This window comes from Eriocheir sinensis, chromosome 27 (assembly GCF_024679095.1).
Source record: "Eriocheir sinensis breed Jianghai 21 chromosome 27, ASM2467909v1, whole genome shotgun sequence".
In the NCBI taxonomy this organism is placed as follows: Eukaryota; Metazoa; Arthropoda; class Malacostraca; order Decapoda; family Varunidae; genus Eriocheir; species Eriocheir sinensis.
Window position 1 is genome coordinate 15,300,633 of NC_066535.1, and position 20,250 is coordinate 15,320,882.

Below are 20,250 nucleotides of genomic sequence, written 5' to 3' on the forward strand. Positions count from 1 at the left end.
ATGCTGAATACCTTCAAATTTAGAAATGTACTTCGTATGGTGAGTAGACCTAAACGACACAGCATAATCTAATTGTACAGTAGTAACATTACACCTTAAACTCTTGTATAGAAAAGGTAAAGATGAGGACATACGCTATAGCTGCGCGTGACCACGGTGCTTAGCTCTGTAGTACTGTCCCTTCAGCCTTTGGTGGGTAAGAACCCACAGCCCCGGGACACGGCCAGTGTGATATCTGGGTTAAGATAATTTGCATTCCCAGGTTTCCCTAGGTACCCATTTTTCGACTAGGTCGAAAGGGAGGATTAATAGTTGGGTAGGCTGCACGGCGACTGCCAGTACCGGGATTTGAACCCGGGTCCGCGGATTCGTCGTTAGCCACGCTAAACACTGCACTACGAAGGGCATAATGGTAGTATTAATTTTTATTCTTGAATTATAAGTTTCTATCAATGAAGTCAATTTGTCGTGTACTGCCTTATTTACTCTTTAGATCAGTGAGTGTCATGTGTCTGGTATGGAAGGTTAATAAGAACACGTTTGAGAATTTGGTTGATGAATTTTATTGAACCTATAAAATCAAACACGTAGTGAGTAACATTTTATCACTTGATCTAACACAAGAGGGAGCTACTGTTCACGATTTTTGCAGTTTGCCAGTTTTGGGGATATAACCCTCGCAAATGGCAAGGACCCGTTGTAATGTCATTACCATGTGATGATACATTAATAAAACAAACCTGTTTTCTTGAAAGTGTTGACTTGAGTTATCATTTTGACACACTGTCGGAAAACATGCAACATGGATTATATATTTAAAAGGATAAAATAATAACATGGTTCCGTAACCCCTCGAACACCTAGACCACAGTATACCAGATTTTTTATTTTCTGCACAAACGTGTGTGTGTGTGTGTGTGTGTGTGTGTGTGTGTGTGAGAGAGAGAGAGAGAGAGAGAGAGAGAGAGAGAGAGAATGCCAGTTGGTATAATTATAGTCTTTGGCCAGCACGAAGCATCAGAAGCGTCGCGAGAACAGGGCTTCTGTCGTCAATACCGCGATGGACAGCCCCAAGCCAGCCACCAGCACGAAGAAGGCGCCCTGGACCTGTGGGGAAACGCAGACCACTGGTGGAAAAAGGGCTGTATAAGGGGGGTCAACCGGCGGAGGGAGCCAGTTATGATGGCCCACTACAGTTATTTTCCACCTAGAGCGATGGATAGATATGCATATATGCACATCACTCAACATCGCCTTAACATGCCCCACGTACTTCTAGTGTCCAGTTGTCCCAGTTGTATCCTGTTGTCTTTGCTAATCAGTGAGGGCAGGGATGATATTCCCGAGTGGAAAGGAGCTTCAGGGAAACTTATGTAAACGCGTTTTAGAAGATAATACAGTTTTTTTTTAACATCATATGCCCACAAATCGTGGGCGACTTTACGAAAGCAAAAAAAGAAAGAAAGAAAGAAAAAAGACCCCCACTCTCCCCCACACACCTGCACGAGTTTGAGGGACGAGGGGCCGCTGTCCTTCCGCTCCGTCACGCACAGCGGCTTGTAGTAGGTGCGCTTCACGTTCTGGATGAACCCGAAGTACTGGAGGCTCATCAGCCTGGTGGGGGGCGTTTATATTAGAATGGATCTCTCTCTCTCTCTCTCTCTCTCTCTCTCTCTCTCTCTCTCTCTCTCTCTCTCTCTCTCTCTCTCTCTCTCTCATCTTTTATTTTTCTGATTGGTTAACTCAGGAACAACCTTTCTTCCTCTGTATTTTTTCCTTCCTCTACAGGACTTCAATTATTTCAAGAGGGGATTATCAAGACAGCTCTGGAACTAAATTTGATAATTGTCTCGGCATGTTGTCTCGTCAACTGTTGTGGGAACATGTAACATTTTTTTTTTTTAACTCTTAAGTTTGTATCGTTTACTGCGAAGAAAAAAAGTTAATTCTTCCATTCCGTCTCACGCTGTCATCGCCTTACGTACACGTTGTTGACCTGCCAGGTGAAGCGGCTGTTTCTCTTCAGGGCGATGGCGTCGAGGTTCACCTGGATGCTTTCCCGGCTCGTGTGGTACCAGCATCGGGCACCTCGGCGGGTGAACGCGTTGGCGCGCCCCAGTGCCGCACTCAGGACGTCTTGAGGGAAGGTAAATCATGGTTGTAATGTGGAAATATCCCTAGTGGAGCCAACGTTTTTAAATTTTTATTTATTTTTGTTATTGTTGTTATTTCTGTTATCATTACATTTATGGAAGAAGAATCTTTAGGCGTCGACATCCTCTAGAAGGCTATAATTTGGCATGTAGCACCAAAGCTGTTGATTTTCCAAAATTCGGGGCTTAATGACAAGGGCGCCGCAAAATCAAAAGAGTAAGCCGTCCATTACTTAAGATGTCACTGGTCTGAGAGATATTGAGAACTTCGGGACGGTGGGAGGGAGCTGCAGGGAGGAGTAATATTTCTCACATGTGTCAACCGTTCTTAAAGTGACAGTTTTATTCAGGGGATTCTTATTTATAGCTCTTGGACTCGTAAGTGTCGGAGTGGTACTATGTCCTCGCACCCCATTCGCTTCACATGGCCATTCACATATTTTACAAACAAGCTTGATCTGTCACTCACCAATGAGGGCGAAGGTGCCTTGCGACACTTGGTCCATGTAGGCCTGGGTGTCGAATTCCTCCCCGGCCATGATCTTGACGCGGTGCCGCACTGCGTACAGCGCCCCCGACGGGTTGTTCTACAGGACGAGGAAAACATTTTAGTTGTGTGCAGACGAGCTGCTGTTTTAGTTGTTATAGGTGGATATGATTAATGTTGCCCATAGGAATGATTGCGACATTGGCAAGTAATGTAAAAATTATCCAGTTTTATAGATTCAGCACCGAGGTGAGCAATATTGCAAATTTTTACAATGATGTTGGCGACGGTGTTGGTTTTGCTCCTGGCGCACGGGATCACGTCGGAGTCCAGCATCTCTTGGACCGAGTTGATGGGCTTCGAGCTGGCCGCCGGGGGAAGACACGATGATCATGAAGCATACTAGGTTAAAAATCATTATAGAAATCTCCAATATATCCATCCTTGTTACGGAATTGCCGTAACTGCTTCTGGAATCTATTTTCTATGATTTGATGTTATACACCATGTAACAATTAATGTTCTGATTGAAAAGCTTTGATGTATTACTCGGATCACTTTTGAATGCGCTGTGGTAGTTTGGTTATCAACGAAAGGTTCTACGTATTACATTACTATCCCTTAGCCCGGGGATAACTGCTCACCGGAATGGAATAACCAGGAAGGCCGTGATGGAGCCGCTGTACACGGAGCAGAGGCAGAGACTAACGAGCATGAGGAAGCTGGCCAACAGCCTGGCCGACGCCCCGGGCGGCATCCCGGACTGGCCTGTAAAGGTCGACAACTTGGTGCTTGTTTGGATCAATGCACTAAGTAGAGGCTAAACAAATAAACAAATCTGTTTGCACCCCGATGTTCGAAAAGCAAAATAAATTATGATTTTTTTCATCACAAGTTTAAGAACATGTATGAAGGTTTTTCTTCATTTGTTTGAAAGTAAAACTTGACAGTGGCCGAGTAGTTCTGACAGAAATAATCTATCTCTCGGCCTGCGTTTGAGCCAGACGAGACACTAAAAAGGGTCACACAAAACAAAAGGAAAAATCCAGCCCGCTTCAGCATTGGCCGAGGCAGACCAGAAGAATCCTTGAAGAGGTCCTACAGGATACAAATAAGCCAAGGATGAAATAAGTTTTATATAGAATACTTCCCCCCTACGATGAAGAATTCCTCCTCCAGGAAACAACAACAACAACAACAACCTAGCAAGGCTAGACTGAAAAAAAGATAACTGATCATTTACTTTGGAGGACTTGCATTTTGAAGACCAAGGACACGTTAAGGGGCAGGCGAGCTTTGGGGTCGTTGAGGGCGGTAAGACTTGACTCTGCCCGCCTCAGCCAGCTTAGCACTGCGCCGCCCACGACCACCGCCCCCGCAAGGCACGCCCACACCTGCTCGGCCCACGCAAAACAGATTAGTAAATAAACGCCATGGAACCCGATCTATTCATTCCGAATCAGTTAGTCATCGTTGACCTGTATGAATTGGCAATATTCATTACCTGTACGCTAGTAGAAAATCTAGAAACTCTTACTTGATTACCAACTTTACCTCAACCGAAAATATTTGGAACAGGAGAAATGGCTGAATGATGAAGTAAGGGGCGCTGGAAAAGATGATGACGGGGTCCTGTCCGATGCTGACACTGAAGTCCACAACTTCCAGTCTCTGATGGTTGGGCATGAAGTCCACTGCCCCGATGTCTGCCTCCTGCAAACATGGCGAGACATTTATTTTGCGTCCACGGAGACAGCAGTGTTGAGTCGTTCGCTTGCTAGAAGAAATAACCAAGAATTCATCATGTAGGGTCAAGGAGCATAAAGCCGTTTCCCTGCTCCTAAATAGTGTTGCATCATCGCTTGAAGCAGCAGACTTACGTCTCTCACGATAACTCCGATTACGCCATTCCAGGCACCGGTGTCATCCCTGGAACCGGCGCCCGTGGTGAGCCGCAGGACCCCCGTCGCGTTGAGCGCCCCCATCACGATCTTGAGCGTGTCGGCCAGGTAGCCTTGGGCGTCCGCAAGGCTGGTGCTGTTTGCTTCAATGGTTGCAGCTTTCTGTTGATGACGTCAGCTCTTATTATTCTGTTTGTCCATTTGTTGCCCTCTCTCCTACATATGTACCTTGACCAATGCCATTTCTTTATTTTAATCGCCTTTATAATGTTATCTACTATTGTTTGTTCTCGTATCCATTTGCAGTGTTTCTTATTCATTTTAGTGATTCCCAGCACTGATTTTTCCATTCCTCTTTGGGTACTTTTCAATTTCCTTTTCCATGTCTCTGATCTATATATCATGATAGGAGAACGCACTGATTAAAAAAAACTCTTCGCTTTGATTAAGCAACGTTATAGAGTTCCTAAAAAATGTTACGTTATTTTCCGAAGGACTTGTGCCGTGTCTATACGTTTTCCTATTTTTTTTTGTATTTTTTTCTATTTCGGTTCGAGATAGGAATTTCTTTGTACCCTTTATCCCAAGCGTTGTCGTACATCTCGATAAACTGTTTCTTGAATTGATCTCGTTCGTTTACTTGTCCTTTTTTTTTTTCTGTATGCCGCTGGGCGAAATAAAACTATTATTATTATTATTATTATTATTATTATTATTATTGTTAATATTGTTCGTTTAATCTCTCGCCCCCCGTTAGTAATTTTTTTATAGTTATCGGCTCCACCTGTAGATTTTTCTGGTTCATTTTTTTCCTTGTTTAGGTCTATCTTATGCTGCAGCTCACCACAAGACTAAAAAAAAAAATAAGTGTCTTGTATTTACCAACTGATCATGTAATGTGTTCTGTAAAGCACTTGGCGGTCGGTGACTTACCTGCGAAAAGGCAATGTAAATGTTCCCTCCGTGGAAGTCGTGGGGGCGTGCGGGCCAGAGCGGGTTGATGAGGGTGAGGTGGTTGTCCCTGTACAGCCCCACCGATGCCAACTCCCAAAACCAGTCCCGCCGTACCCGCATCCCGCCCACATGCACCAGCCTCCTGTGAAACCGTTCAGCTCCGTTATTTATCACAGAAGATAACATTCCTATGCGTTTCCATTTCCATGCTTATATATGCATTGTCCTCAGCTTTCTTTAGGAACAGTGTATTCATTTATTAATCTGTAGCTCGTCCCTATTTATCTATTTATCCATGAAGGTATCTCACGACTTTCTTAGTTTTCGATATCGATGAGTTACTGAGGAGCGAAGTCACGGTCCTTCCTGTCAACGAAGACGGTGGGGGCGAGGAAAGGTGCTCCTGCTCCATCAGCAACACGCCCTTCAGCACGCCCTGAGCGAGGCGGTCCAGCACCTCCGTCGCGTAACTGAAGGAAACGGTGAAGGGACGCGGATGTCTCTGCAGTGGTGTCAGTGGCAGGCGGATGGGTCTGGGGGCGTCGTTTCGGTCTTTCAGCGTCCCATTTCCCACATACTCCGCAGTGTTCCTCAGCACCCACACCCACGAGGTCCTCTGCCATAGGATGAGGAAGGGGGGGGGGGGGGGTAAGGGGAGAAGAACCCAAACAGAAATATCACATTAATCACATCGAAAGCAGAATATATGAAGTATCTTAATCCACAAAATATGTATGTTTCAGGGTCTTGAAGAAAAAGGTACATATACAGTAAGATTTGATTATTTGACTTTGGAATATCTGAAATTTAGGATTATATAATGCAATTAATGCATGTAATATATGAAAGTTTTTTTGGGTACGCCGCAAGCTGTATAAGTGATATTGTACCGCCTGGTCTGACTCCTTCATTATGGAGATTTTCCCGGTAATATGAAGTTTAATGATCGATTTTCCATCTTTGTATATGAGCAACACACACACACACACACACACACACAAGGTCGGGTTCATGGCTTACCTCAACGTGGAGTCTGTGGGCTTGCATGAGCTGGCTTGCCTGCAGGGAGGGGAGGGGAAAGATAAGGCTCGCAAGATTGGTATTTATTGCCTGTCTCCGCGTAGCGAGGAGGGCGGTAATGTTTGGTTTGTAGTCCGTCGGTATGTTTATTTGTCTGTCCGCTATACAAATGTCTGGTGCCAAAATTTATAAATAAATAGAAAACGGATTGGCATAATCACCAATTATATACGAGAACATTCTCAAGTGAACATCTCAAGCTTTTGGGAACACTGTGATAAGAACTGACCGAAGAATAAAATAAATGGAGAAAAACCGGACTTACTAAATGACGTATACCAATAATGTTAAGAATAGTAAAATGGTTTTAGTTTATTGTATTTCGCTTTTGCGGTACAAGGCGTGATGCAAATTATAAATGTTTCGGAGATATTGGAGATCATAACCATATAGATCATCTGAAATTCGTGCCTTTGAACAAAATTATGATTGAAACTGTGACGTGCAGCGGTGGAGCTCACCTCGGACACCACAGCGGCCATCCAGGTGAGGCTTCCCACCATCAGATGCTCGGAGGCACTGGCGTAGGGGCGGCGCTGAAGGGCATCCCTCCAGGCCTCCACCGACATGTGTCTGGTGGTCAGCCCCGCTGTCCACAGGGCTCTCAGCAGGCAGACGTCTGAGGCACCAAAGAAAAACGAGAAGTGGGAGAATGTTTACAGCCTCGTATTGATAAGAATTAGGATGCTGACGAAAAATTAATCAATGTTATGTGGTTTCTATACAGGCGAAGTGTTACGGTTATGCGTTCATTCACTTAATCAGGAAATCGATTATTTTTGTGAGACCGGCACTCGTCCTTCTCGTGTACAAGGATGAGGTTCTCGCCCGACTCGCTGTTACCCGAGGTGGACTAGACTATAGCGCCACTGATATTTACAAGATGGTGTGAGGTACAGGAAAAAGTGAATTAATTTTCCTGGAATGGCTACCTAAGGTTTGCTAAGGAAAACTGACTATAAGAACCAGCCGCTAAAAGCACTCTGTATAGTCTAAGTGATGGGCCTGAGCACAGAGAGAGTACATTGTGTTCGATATTTCATTTGATTGTTCCCTGTACTGTAGCACTTGAAGGATGCGAGGAGACTGTTACGCAATGCTCGGTACATAGGGGAGTGTTACTGACACCTGTGTGTGACAAAGTAGTACATACCTACAGCTGCGACTCAGAAGTAGCGGCATGAATTATGGCAGCCTCAGAAGTATGCAGGCAGGAGGAGACAATACTGATCAAGTAAACAAAATCAGCCTCGCAGTCGTTAGAAAACCTAAAGGGTATCTGCTTTTAAGATTCTTCTCGTCACTCATGGCAGGCCAGTCTTTGCCAGTGTGAGGCCCTAAGAATGTATCGACAGGTCAGCACGTGACTTGTTTCTGCTTAAGCGTCGCATATCTCTGCTACACACGGCGATGATATAAAAAGTAACAAAGCAAGGTAATTGTATTTTTACCTGGGCTGTCCTGAAACACAACGTAGTAGGTTCTGAGTGGCGTCGTGGCGGCCACCTGGACAGCAGCGCTTACCAGCTGTTCACTAAGAAGGGAACTCTTGCAAATTATTGGATGGCTCCCTCCAGTCGTCCCACCGCTCTCACGTATTCCTGAAATGCAGAAAATGTTTGGGTTTTCAGCACATGTGACTTCTGGGTAAAGCTCACCGTTCCCAGTTTGTTTCACTTGCCTTGTGTCGTGAGAAGCAGGACGAACAGAACAGTCGTAGGCCACATCTTGACACCGTGACCCTTCTGCCTCCAGGCCGTCACGTGATGGTAGTGCTGAAGGGAATGAATGCGCAGTACTGTGATTTGGCGTATTAATGTTATAATGAAGACTAGCCATTCGTTTTCTGCCGCACCCTCCAGATAATTCAAGTGTCTTTCTGATGGCTTGTCATTTGTATCTTCCGCAGTGCCTCATTATCCTTACTATATTGATGAGAGAAGAGATGAACCTAGAGAGAAAAAGAGGCATGGAGAACGTGATGGAGTTATGATGAAAGAAAAACACGGAATAAGAGAAAAGATGGGAAGAAATGAACCATGAGTCAGGAGAAAGGGATGGACTGGAAAAAAGAGGAAATAGATTAAAGGGTAAAGGAAATATATATAAAGATCTAAAACCTCAGATATTAAAGGATGAAAAAGTGACCGAAATGAAGCCTAGTACATGCAGAGAAACGAACATAGCACAGGATGATCAACCGAAGAAGACCTACTTTACGTTGCACAGGTGTTTCAAGGGCGTAGAAGGTAATCTTAGCGGTGTTCCCTCCTCCCGCAACACAGGCCGACTAGAATTGCTCCACGGTCCCGAAGCATAAGATAAACACCTTCGTCCTTTGCTCTGTTTCGTGACCAGGCACAGAACGAACATGGAAAAGAAAAAAAAACGAGAAGAGGAAGAAATTGCTTATAAATATGAGAGAAAGAGAAAAGGGCGGGTGAAACGCATTAAGGGAAGGAGAGTGGACGTTGCTTTATGAATGTAGAATGATCTGCAGTCCGCCGGGGAACATGAGGAACTGTTTTAATGTTTTTCTTTCACGGCAGGGGAACAGGAACAAGCAGAGGGCGAAGAAATCGGTAAACGAAGAGAAAGAGAAGGAGGAGGAAGCTATACAGGAAAGAAAGGAGAGCAAGAAGGTGACAATTGATAAAGAAAAAGATGAAGGGGGAAACTAACACAATCTTCTCACAGAAACATATAATAGGAAAGGAAAATAACAACCATCAGACTGATCACTACCAGGAAGGATAAAATCACGCCCTTGGGCAGAGAAATAAACAGAAGGAAAAATACACAATATATGATCCCACGCCAGGTGTATAACGAGCAAGCGTATGACTGGAGCAATATTCAGGTAACTCCAGGTAGAAAGAGTTAGGCGCACACACACACACACACACACACACACACGCAAACATACATCCCTACCCTACCCCTTCCCCCTCCCCTCCCACTCCCCACCCCTCCCAGCCCATCTCCCACTCCCTTTCTCTCCATCCCCCCTCCCCTCCCTTTCCCCACTCCTCTCTCCCTCCCTCCACACTTACGGGGGAAGGAAAGGGAGGAAGGAAAGGAGAGGAAAGGAGAAAGAAAGTGATCAAGGAAGAAAGAAAAGAAGGAAGGGAAGGAGAGGAGATCAAGAGAAAGGAGGGAAGAAGGGGAGAGAGATAGAGAAAGTAAAGATAGAAGGAAGAAGGGAAGAAAAAAAAGAGAAAGGGAAGAAAGAAAGAAAATAAAGAAAGAAAAAGAGAAAGGAAGAAAGACAGAACGAAGATAAAAAGAAACTTGCAGACATACACACAGACACACGAACACACACACTCTCCCCCCTTCCCTACTTCCCCCTTTCCTTCTTACCTCCCCCCTTCTCCTCTCCCCCCAACTCCCATTCCCTCCCACACCCTTACCCGTCACCCCTCTCTACCCCCCATCCCCAAACCCACTCCCCCCTTCCCTACTCCCTCCTCCCCCCTCCTGCTCCCCTGTTTCCCTCCCCCCCATTTCCTCTTCCCCCAACTCCCATTCACCCACAGGAGAGAGAGAGAGAGAGAGAGAGAGAGAGAGAGAGAGAGAGAGAGAGAGAGAGAGAGAGAGAGAGAGAGAGAGAGAGAGAGAGAGAGAGAGAGAGAGAGAGAGAGAGAGAGAGAGAGAGAGTCAGAGAAAGAGAGAAAGAAGAGGAGGAGAGGGAGGAAATTCAGAGAGAGAGAGGACCATCTTCCAATAGACTTTAACGCAAGGTTTCCATAGAGACACTAAATGTTTATTCTACGATATACACCATGATAAGATAGATAGAAACGGAATAAGAAAAGACAAGAAAACAAGGAACACTACCTTAGGGAATTTAGTTTTAGGACCCCATCGCAAACAGCTGGGCGTTGAGGGGGAGTGGTGTTGCTGACTATCGGTTTGGTGGACGAGTGACAACCTTTTCCCTTACAGAGGTTACAACTTTCCCAGCTACTGTGTCATGTTGAGTTCCTAGGGTAACATGAAAGGCATCCCCTCCGCTGTTACACAAGGCTTGAGTTTCATGCTTTAATACTTGACTTTCTTTTGCTATCAGACTTGGCATTGCATTCTCTACTCTATTTACTCTCTCTCTCTCTCTCTCTCTCTCTCTCTCTCTCTCTCTCTCTCTCTCTCTCTCTCTCTCTCTCTCTCTCTCTCTCTCTCTCTCTCTCTCTCTCTCTCTCTCTCTCTCTCTCTCTCTCTCTCTCTCTCTCTCTCTCTCTCTCTCTCTCTCTCTCAACAAAGCTCCTCCCTCTGTTCATGCCGCATTATATCACGAGGAGTTATTGACGAAAGGTAAACGAAAGCCTCCCTCCTCCACCCCCCCTGACAGGCCTTTCTCCTTCTCTTCTTTTTTTTCCTTCTAACTTATATCATTCCTGCCTTAGAGCGCTTCGCATGTCGTTGAAAGTTCACAAAATTTGGTCTAAATAAAAGATTGTGATAGCTTTTCCTATTTTATCAAGGGAATAAAAGTCAACAGTTTGCTTGTTGTCACATCACGATATGTCAGGTGGTGTTTTTATTTGTAATAAAAACGTTTGTTACTTTTGGCAATTTTTTTTTTTGTCAGTGTAATATTGACTCCTGTTTAATATTGGCTCCTGATCCACGCACTATGGACACTAAGGTTCGCAAACCACTTCAATATATATATATATATATATATATATATATATATATATATATATATATATATATATATATATATATATATATATATATATATATATATTTACAATTAGATACAACATAAAGAAAGGAATCATTATTTTCTAAAATATTTGTAAAAAAAAAAAAATCTTGGTAATGTGTAATGCACCCGAAATATTATACAGAACTTTCTTTTGTATATATTTTTGTTATGTAGTTTCTTAAATGTAATTGTACATTTTCTGATGTAGAGAATGCCATACGGATATACTTTTGAGCATACATCGAACTTAGTGGTGTTAGTGACCACGACGCAACAATCAGTGCGCTCGCTGTGACCCGCGGGGCCGTGGTGCCGGGGTGGGTCTTGCCTTGGCTGCGCACACACTCCTGGCAAACAGATGTGTGAGTGGACGATGATTTGATGTTCCACGTGTGTAGTGTTAGCTAGCTCAGTATTTTATCACATGTATTACGTGCCTGCGAATTTTTTTTTTAGATGCGTAAGTAAAAGCCAAATTATGTTTAAGAATTCACAATAGTTATTCACAAGAGTACGCCTGGAATGTAAAGCCTGGGGAAAGCACTGCACTCTGTTGTCATGCAGACATTCTTGAGTACTGCCTATTGATTACAACTTCATTTCACTGTAGGAATAGCACAGCAACGATATATAGTGTACTGATGCGCCTACTTCAACACTCATGGACAGCAATCACTATGTGAGGAAAAACTACGAGTCCACACCACTAGTCACGTTGTTTGGGAGATGATGAGCGTTATCGTCGGTCCTCACGCATACGGTGTCACGGATTGATGTCTGGCAGTGGTTGTTATCGCCTCCATCACTCAAGTGTTGCCAGACTTGGTTATGTTCGTCATTTCTGTCACACTCTTTTGGTGGACCCAATATCTACGCAACAAAGAGGGCGATAATGCTTTCGTTGTTCGCCTGTCCGCTACCATCATACGTGAAAGTGGATTTACACAGTCCTCGATTAGCCATTAGAGCATCCTTACGTTATTGTCTAAAACTGATTCTTTGGGGGAACACGCCGATGAAAGCTGTCTGAATGACGGTGAATAAACAGAAATAAGTGAGTGACATGAGGCGACGATATGGAGCCCCGCTTTATTTTGATGGCAGACCTTGTGTATGCTTGTGTGTGTGTGTGTGTGTGTGTCTATATATATATATATCTATATATATATATATATATATATATATATATATATATATATATATATATATATATATATATATATATATATATATATATATATATATATCTATCTATCTATCTATTTATCTCTCTCTGATATATATATATATATATATATATATATATATATATATATATATATATATATATATATATATATATATATATATATATATATATATATATATATATATATATATATATATATATATATATATATATATATATATATATATATATATATATATATATATATATATATATATATATATATATATATATATATATATATATATATATATATATATATATATATATATATATATATATATATATATATATATATATATATATATATATATATATATAATACACACACACACACACACACACACACACATGTGTATCTCATTAGCCCTCCATGTTTTTTAATGAGCCGTGATAATTAGGCGGCCCACGAAGCACGTCGATGAAAACTTAATCACTAGCAAAATATTCATTATCGTCTTCGAACCCCCGCCGCGGCCCACCTCCTTAGCCTTCACCTGTTCCTTCAATTAATTACCTTTTAACTTTGAATAAGAGCTAAAGGTGAAGCTCGTGAATCAACAAGCCCTGCCCTGCCGGTGTCCCGTGACGTGTCCGGGAGCCTCGGCCTGAACGCCGCCACGCACAGTGCAGCGTGTCCACCTTGCTGTGTGTGTGTGTGTGTGTGTGTGTGTGTGTGTGTGTATTTGCAATCACGATTATGATTATGATGAAATATCAACTTTGAAAATATAACAGTAATAATAATAATAATAATAATAATAATAATAATAATAATAATAATAATAATAATAATAATAATAATAATAATAATAATAATAACACATAATACACACACAATAATACACACACACACACACACATACACACATACACACAATAATAATAGTAATAATAGTAATGATAATAACAATAATAATAATAATAATAATAATAATAATAATAATAATAATAATAATAATAATAATAATAATAATAATAATAATAATAATAATAATAATAATAATGAATCTAATAAATATAAGGAAATATTATAGTGATATAATTATGGTGAATATTATTGCATTTATTATTCGTATTATTTTTATTATTATTATTATTATTATTATTATTATTATCATTATCATTATCATTATTATTATTATTATTATTATTATAGATTTACACTAAAGAAGAAATTCTATATATACTATAATTTTAACTATCACATTTACTACTACAGCAGCAGCAGCGGCAGCAGCAAAATACAGCCTCATCTCATTGAAGGTGGCTGTATAACAGTCTACTACACTTGCAAATGACAGAAACAAAAATTGCAGGTCATCATTATTACTTTCTTGCATAAAATTGATAATCGTATGAGTAATAGATTTCCGGTTTGTTGTCAGACATCCTCATTTTGCATCTTTCATTCCATTGTTGACGAATGTTAGATTTTGCATGAGAGAGGTGTCCAATTTTCCTTGCGCCATATAACCAACCCTGCAGTAGCGGCGCCAAGAAATGAACGCTCCAGTCTTCCTCTTGGTGTAATGGTAAAAATAATCACGTATTTAAAGGCAAGAGATGTATCCGCACATACCTCAGAGGCCTGGAGAGCTGAAGGAGTGCACAGGTGTAGGACGGACCGCCACGCCGCCCTTGCGCTGCTCGCCGCCGCTTGGCATGAACAAGCTCAATACCCTTCCCAGGCACAGTAATGACTCGTGGCTCCCCTCGCCTGCTGGCCCCTCATCAAACACTGGGCGTCTTTGTTCATCGCAGACACGTCATTTATGGGAGCTTTAACTCTGTCACATGGCAGATGAGGGGACGAATAATGTATATGTCAACATTCTGCGGAATAGTGTTCTGCCTTAGTACCGCGGGCGTCAGGGGAAGGACGTGGCATGCATTTAATGCGGTGATAAATGTCGACCTTGAGGGATATTGCCGGCGTGAGTGTGTTGGCGTCTTGTAGAGGTGAGACATGTGCCATCAATGTTTCCTTCTATTCACGCTCGTCGTGGGTCGGCCATCAGGGATTCATTGAGTGGTGTCAGTGTGGCTCGTAAAGTATGTTTAGTAATAAATTTCGTAACAACGAATGCCGTCAGGCAGCTGTCCCCCTCCCCCGTCTTTATGTAATAAGTAGTGGCACTATTATGTCGTGTTCTGAGATGGGCTCTGTGGACATTCAGAATCCACGTTATTCAGCTGAGTTCTCACAAAAGTGATGAATGAAGTCCCATGTTTTAATTGTCTAGTAGTGTGAGGGAGTACCGAGGGGGGCGAGGATGAATGACTCTCCTTAGCAGTGTCTTCGAACGCAGAATGGGTCCATCGATAATGATGACATCGTATTCTTTTCTTATTTACCGAGTACTTTATTTAGTGCTTGCCGTCGCTGTAAGGGATCCTCTTGCTATACGGCTCTGTCTACCAATGTATCTCATTCTTGGATTCTCTGACTCGGGCTTTGAGTGACTATTAGATTCTTATTATTTAATTTTGGCCTGAGTATAAAGGCGCCCTTTTCGTGAAGTTATTTTTTCTGGTATCAGGAATTATTGAAATATGAATTTTAAAAGCTTTTACTTCTACGTGATCACATTATTGGCGTATATAGTGCAGTGTTTTTGTACATGCATAAACATATTATTAGACACACGATACAGCAGTGATATCCGTGGAAATCTTGTGGCCTCCTGCACACTAATTATAGTGAAGAGAATAACGTAACCTTAGTTGATATCCTCATTATCATCCTGCAGAAATTCATTTATGTAGATATTGTATTTTATACCCTAAAAAAAGTGTTTGACTTTGATGATGAAGTTTGTGAAATTTTGATTGGCATAATTTATAGCATCAACGTAATATCATGACACGTGCTTTTACATGGAGCTAAAAAAAAGATTGGTAGTCACTTATGATGCACGCGCTAGAGGATTGAAACATGATGATATATTACGGCTACTCGACCCATAAAAGAAGAAAGGATCATTTCAATTGTGCGTTAGGGAGCTGGGAGTCTTAACTTTTGGGTCATAGTACACACACACACACACACACACACACACACACACACACACACACACACACACACACACACACACTAATAATAATAATGAGATATGCAGCGTTTATTTAATTTCCTGAGCATTTGTTTGATAGTGTCAGATCCTTGGGGTCTTTCAGTACACTGGAAGCGTTGTTGTCGCATACTGAAATAGATAGATGGCTGCAATTTGCCTTGCATTTAATGAAAGGAGGCGGACAGGGAAGTCGCATGTCAAGTCCCCGTATCGGCAGCTTTGTGTCTTATGGAATAGTCTCGGGAGCTGCGTTTTTTATTTCTGCACGCTGAAGTTTAGTTCCGTGAAGTTGCCTGTTCATCATGCTTTGTATATTTAACAGGCAAACTGAACACTTTCCAGTTGGCGTATTATTTTTTTCATAATTGCGTTGGTGTATGTGTGTGTATACCAGTGTTAGGTCTCTGGATTTTGGTCCATATTGGTAGTAAGCGGGTGCAGACTGCGATACATAGGAGAGTTTCACCGTGAGCATTGCAAGACGCCATTTTTATAACGGCTTGGCACATTTTCAAGCAATACATGTCAAGCTTACTCCTTATCGTGTATACCATTATCTCGTTGCTCCAAATTTTCTCCAACAATACCATATTACAAAAATAAATATTGACGTTGACTGAAATACACTTTGCACATTAAGAAATATGTGATAAGTATATTATAAACTGGAGGGAGTTTGGTTTCCCTGATTGAACTGTTCAGAGAAGAAACCTCCTTCATCCACATTTTTCCTCGCATCGAAAAGGGATTCAGCCATCAAGATTTAACTCCTTCCATCGGGTGTTAATGGCAAATAGACCAACCACTCATGCTGGCAAACATCGAACAAGGAATTAATGGCAGGAATTAAACATGGAAGAGTGGAGAGAGAGAGAGAGAGAGAGAGAGAGAGAGAGAGAGAGAGAGAGAGAGAGAGAGAGAGAGAGAGAGAGAGAGAGAGAGAGAGAGAGAGAGAGAGAGAGAGAGAGAGAGAGTCCGCGGGAATAGGTATGAAAATGAATAAAAAAAAAATGAAGTGCTGTTTAAGTATCAATTGACTGGACAATTAATAATTACCGGGAACGATACACTTAAGATTGAAGAGGAATACATATATATGGGACAAGCAATTAGTGGAAACCTAACCAATAACAACAACAACAATAATAAAATCCAGACAAAATATAATTAATATGAAGGGCTTTCGGTAAACATGTAGGCTTGTATTATGAGACATCTCGCCGCCCAAGAACACATATTTGACAAGGCTTTCGTAGGAGTTGTGAAGATTTCCAGGGGTAGTTTTATGACCCTGGTGGTAGTGTGACTCTTCGTCTATACCATGAACCTGAAGAAACACTCATTAGAACCCGAGTGACCCCATTTTTGACCTTTGGAAATAGCTGATGTGAGAAGCGAAACTGTCTCATAATACTGACCATAGATGGTGTCGTAATGAGTAGCAACCTGCCATTCCCTGAAGAAAAAGGCATTCAGTTAGTGTGTCGTGCAACCTCTTTTACCTTTCAGAACACGAGCAACGTTTGTCCTTACTCACCAGCCTTCGGAGCGATGACCAGCCCCTGGTGTTCGGAGTAACCTATCACCAAATAGATGTCCTACCCTTTTAGAAAAGAGTAATTTGAAACATATATTTTTATTTTATGTTTGGGCTATAGCTCTGGTAGGCTTCTCGATGGGGCCTGTTGGTCGGCCCGAGGCCGTTAGTGGCGCAGGCAAGTGTTTTATAGCGGCGCCATTCTTGCTTGGCTCATGCTGCCCCCTGGAGCTCCACTTTACTCTCTTAATAGAGTTTCGATAGAGTCCGGGTTGATAGGAAGTCACCAGGACAGCTTGTGGATAGTCTTCGGCCACTCGGCGGTGACTGAAAATTAACAGCTTGTAGCGGGAGGCAGGACTTGAACCCTAGTATCAGCTATGGGTTGTGTCCATCCACTCAGGGCAAGGGTTTATGTATAAAGGCTTAAGATTGGGACACATGGATTTCTAGATTGGCTAAGGAATAAACAAACAGGTGATTTTCACACACACACACACACACACACACACACACACACACACACACACACACACACACACACACACACACACACACACACACACACACACACACACACACACACACACACACACACACACACACACACACACACACACACACACACACACACACACACACACACACACACACACACTAAAGACGTGCCTTGCCATGTAGCAGGGCTTTGCCGTTCATTGAAGCAGAGAACACTATCAATAAAACACATCACTAAAAAAATCATACAAAGAAGCCTCTATTTTGCCCTCGTTCCCTCATGTGTGGTAAAGCTCTGCTATGAAGTAAATTATCTACAATGTCCATCTAGGACACGCGAGGCCACCTGCTGACATTATTGACAAAACGCATCTTTTTCATTGTATTGGGGTCTAAACATCCAAATACATCCAAATACAGATATCTTTTCCTTATATGTGGTGGCTACATCCTCTGGGGGTATAGTGGACCACTGGGGCAAAGTGGACCATTGGGTTTTCCGCCAGAACCAGTGGTACGAAATTTCAGACAGCAGCTGCAGTAGCTTTCTGTAACATCACGTCAGTTACCCACAAGCTTTGGTACTGAAAGGACGCCCCGTCTGCATATAACTGAAATGAAGCTTGATTTTCACTGAAGGGATCTAAGGTGAGACTTTTGTAACACTTGAAATTTAGATGCCTTTCTGGTGACATTAAGTTATTTATTGTGGTTATTTCTAAAGAACAGTGGTAATATTGCTAACATAAGCAGTCAATATCATGAAACGTGAAGTATTTTAGATTTCAGTTAATTCTGTTTACGCAATTTTTTTTCTTGGGGTAAAGTGGAGCAATACTGGTCCACTTTATCCCATAGAAAGCAAATCATGCTTCCGCACTGAAAAACTTGTAGCCTATCTACGTTATTTGTTTCTATTTCGTTACAGATGCCACGCACATATGTTCGCAAGACCGAGCAAGGATTATTTATTTATTTATGTTATAAAGACATCTACACGTATGAAGATAACTACTCCCCTATTCGTCGCCTTGAATTCGTATTCGCCACCGCGGAACTGTTTTTAGAGTATTTGTTCGTTGTTCATTTTCTATATGGTCATTTAAACATTGTCATAACTACATATATACATTACAAATTAGAGTGTCACAACCATACTCAGTGCCTCACTTTGGATCAGTGTTCGAGCCCTTCCATGATTATACAATGGAGAGGCGCTTGTGGTTCCCTCGTGCATTGATCATCACGTCCTCATTGATTTATGCACGACAATTTCAACACGTTCGGGCGGTGGTCTTACTGACAGCCGGTGACGGAAGGGGGTGGGTGGGGGGTGGGGGGGGAGAAGGCTGGTGAGGCTGGGTTGTCTATGGTTGACAGGTGACATATATGAGGCGGGCCATTGTGGCGGACGCAGAGACTCCTTGACTCCCTGCAGCTGGAGGTAGGCAACGCTGCACGGTCACACAACTACCACTACTTCATGAACGTGCCCATATCTCGTTTTCTACCTCACCAAATACTCTGGTGTCGTCATATGTTTCTTCCACTAACCTTCAAACATCTTGGAACATCGTAGGAAAGAACGGAGATCAAAACACGTGGGGAAATAGTGATGAAATGTGTAGCCCTCAGAAATAAACATGTGCAAACACTGGGGGATGGTAAGGGCTGGACCTCCAGAGGTTAGGTCCTCTAGTGTTCCTGAGGCGGGTCGAGGAGGGCGAGGCCTCCGTCCCCCCGTGGGAAAGAGCCCAAACACTGCCGTGAACATGGGGATTTTAGTCTCAGCGGTGTTGAGACACATGATTTTTGGGGCTGATACACCGCCTGCGACCGCGTGGGTTAGCACATTCACAACTATTTCCACTCTTGTTTTGATCTCCGCTCTTTAAATTTTCCAAGAGTTTTTTAGGTTTACGGAATACATACATGGCAACAGACAAGTAGTTCGTCCAGAAGGAGAGGAGACATGGTTTCGTTAGTAAAACCAGTCTTTATCATCCATTGTTTTAACACTTTGTTGTTCATTGGAAGCCAAAACAACTTGTAACTTTCCTCCTTTACATTTCAGCCAGAAGTATTACATCGTTCAGTATTTAGACTTTCAAACGTAGGGCAGGCTTGAAATATGGAGTAGATACCCAAGGCCTAGAAGCAGTGTAAACTTCATGATGAGGCTGATAGTTTATAGGCATATTTATAGGCAAAGGTACATTACTATGGCATTCACAGAGAAGACAGTATTGTAACGGGGCGTGGTGACAGCCATCACAGTCAACAGGTTTGTGTTCCCGGCTGCATGACCATATTGAGGCTTCCTTGTGAGTCAGTAAATAAGTTTTATCCGCCTAAAGGATGGATGTCCGAGATAGGATCTAATAATCGGTGTTTTTATATCACTGAAACAGACTCTTGATGTAATTGGTTTGTTGGATGGTTAATATACGTATTTGCATGCACAACTTATTCTCTAGCTGCGTGCGAGTTCTGACGCTCCCCTGCATCCTAAACCAGAACACAGGATGGCTCGGCCGCTGGCACAGGTCCTGTTGGAGAAGCCCGAGTTGGTGCGTGGTCTAAAGGAGGACCCGGCCACCTTCAGGTAACACGATCGTCTC

General features: G+C 42.4%; 2 protein-coding genes across 2 annotated transcripts in view; one reads left to right on the top strand and one right to left on the bottom strand.

Annotated features, from left to right (window-relative positions):
- The window catches only part of LOC127004291 (probable glutamate receptor), a 35,973-nt gene that overhangs the window by 7,833 nt on the left and 7,890 nt on the right, over positions 1 to 20,250 (top strand). The window contains exons 2-3 of the mRNA XM_050871853.1: positions 2,027 to 2,147; positions 20,147 to 20,234. Coding sequence (XP_050727810.1) covers positions 20,155 to 20,234 — 80 coding nt within the window. The 5' untranslated portion in view covers positions 2,027 to 2,147; positions 20,147 to 20,154. The remainder of the gene's footprint in view (positions 1 to 2,026; positions 2,148 to 20,146; positions 20,235 to 20,250) is intronic.
- LOC127004290 (uncharacterized) lies at positions 1,018 to 7,228 on the bottom strand (the record flags this gene model as incomplete). The annotated part of the gene is made up of 12 exons (XM_050871852.1): positions 1,018 to 1,107; positions 1,359 to 1,614; positions 1,986 to 2,136; positions 2,623 to 2,740; positions 2,914 to 3,004; positions 3,285 to 3,460; positions 4,195 to 4,353; positions 4,521 to 4,703; positions 5,475 to 5,637; positions 5,870 to 6,111; positions 6,516 to 6,554; positions 6,908 to 7,228. Coding segments are annotated over 12 exons (1,989 nt in total), but the record flags the coding sequence as incomplete, so codon positions are not given.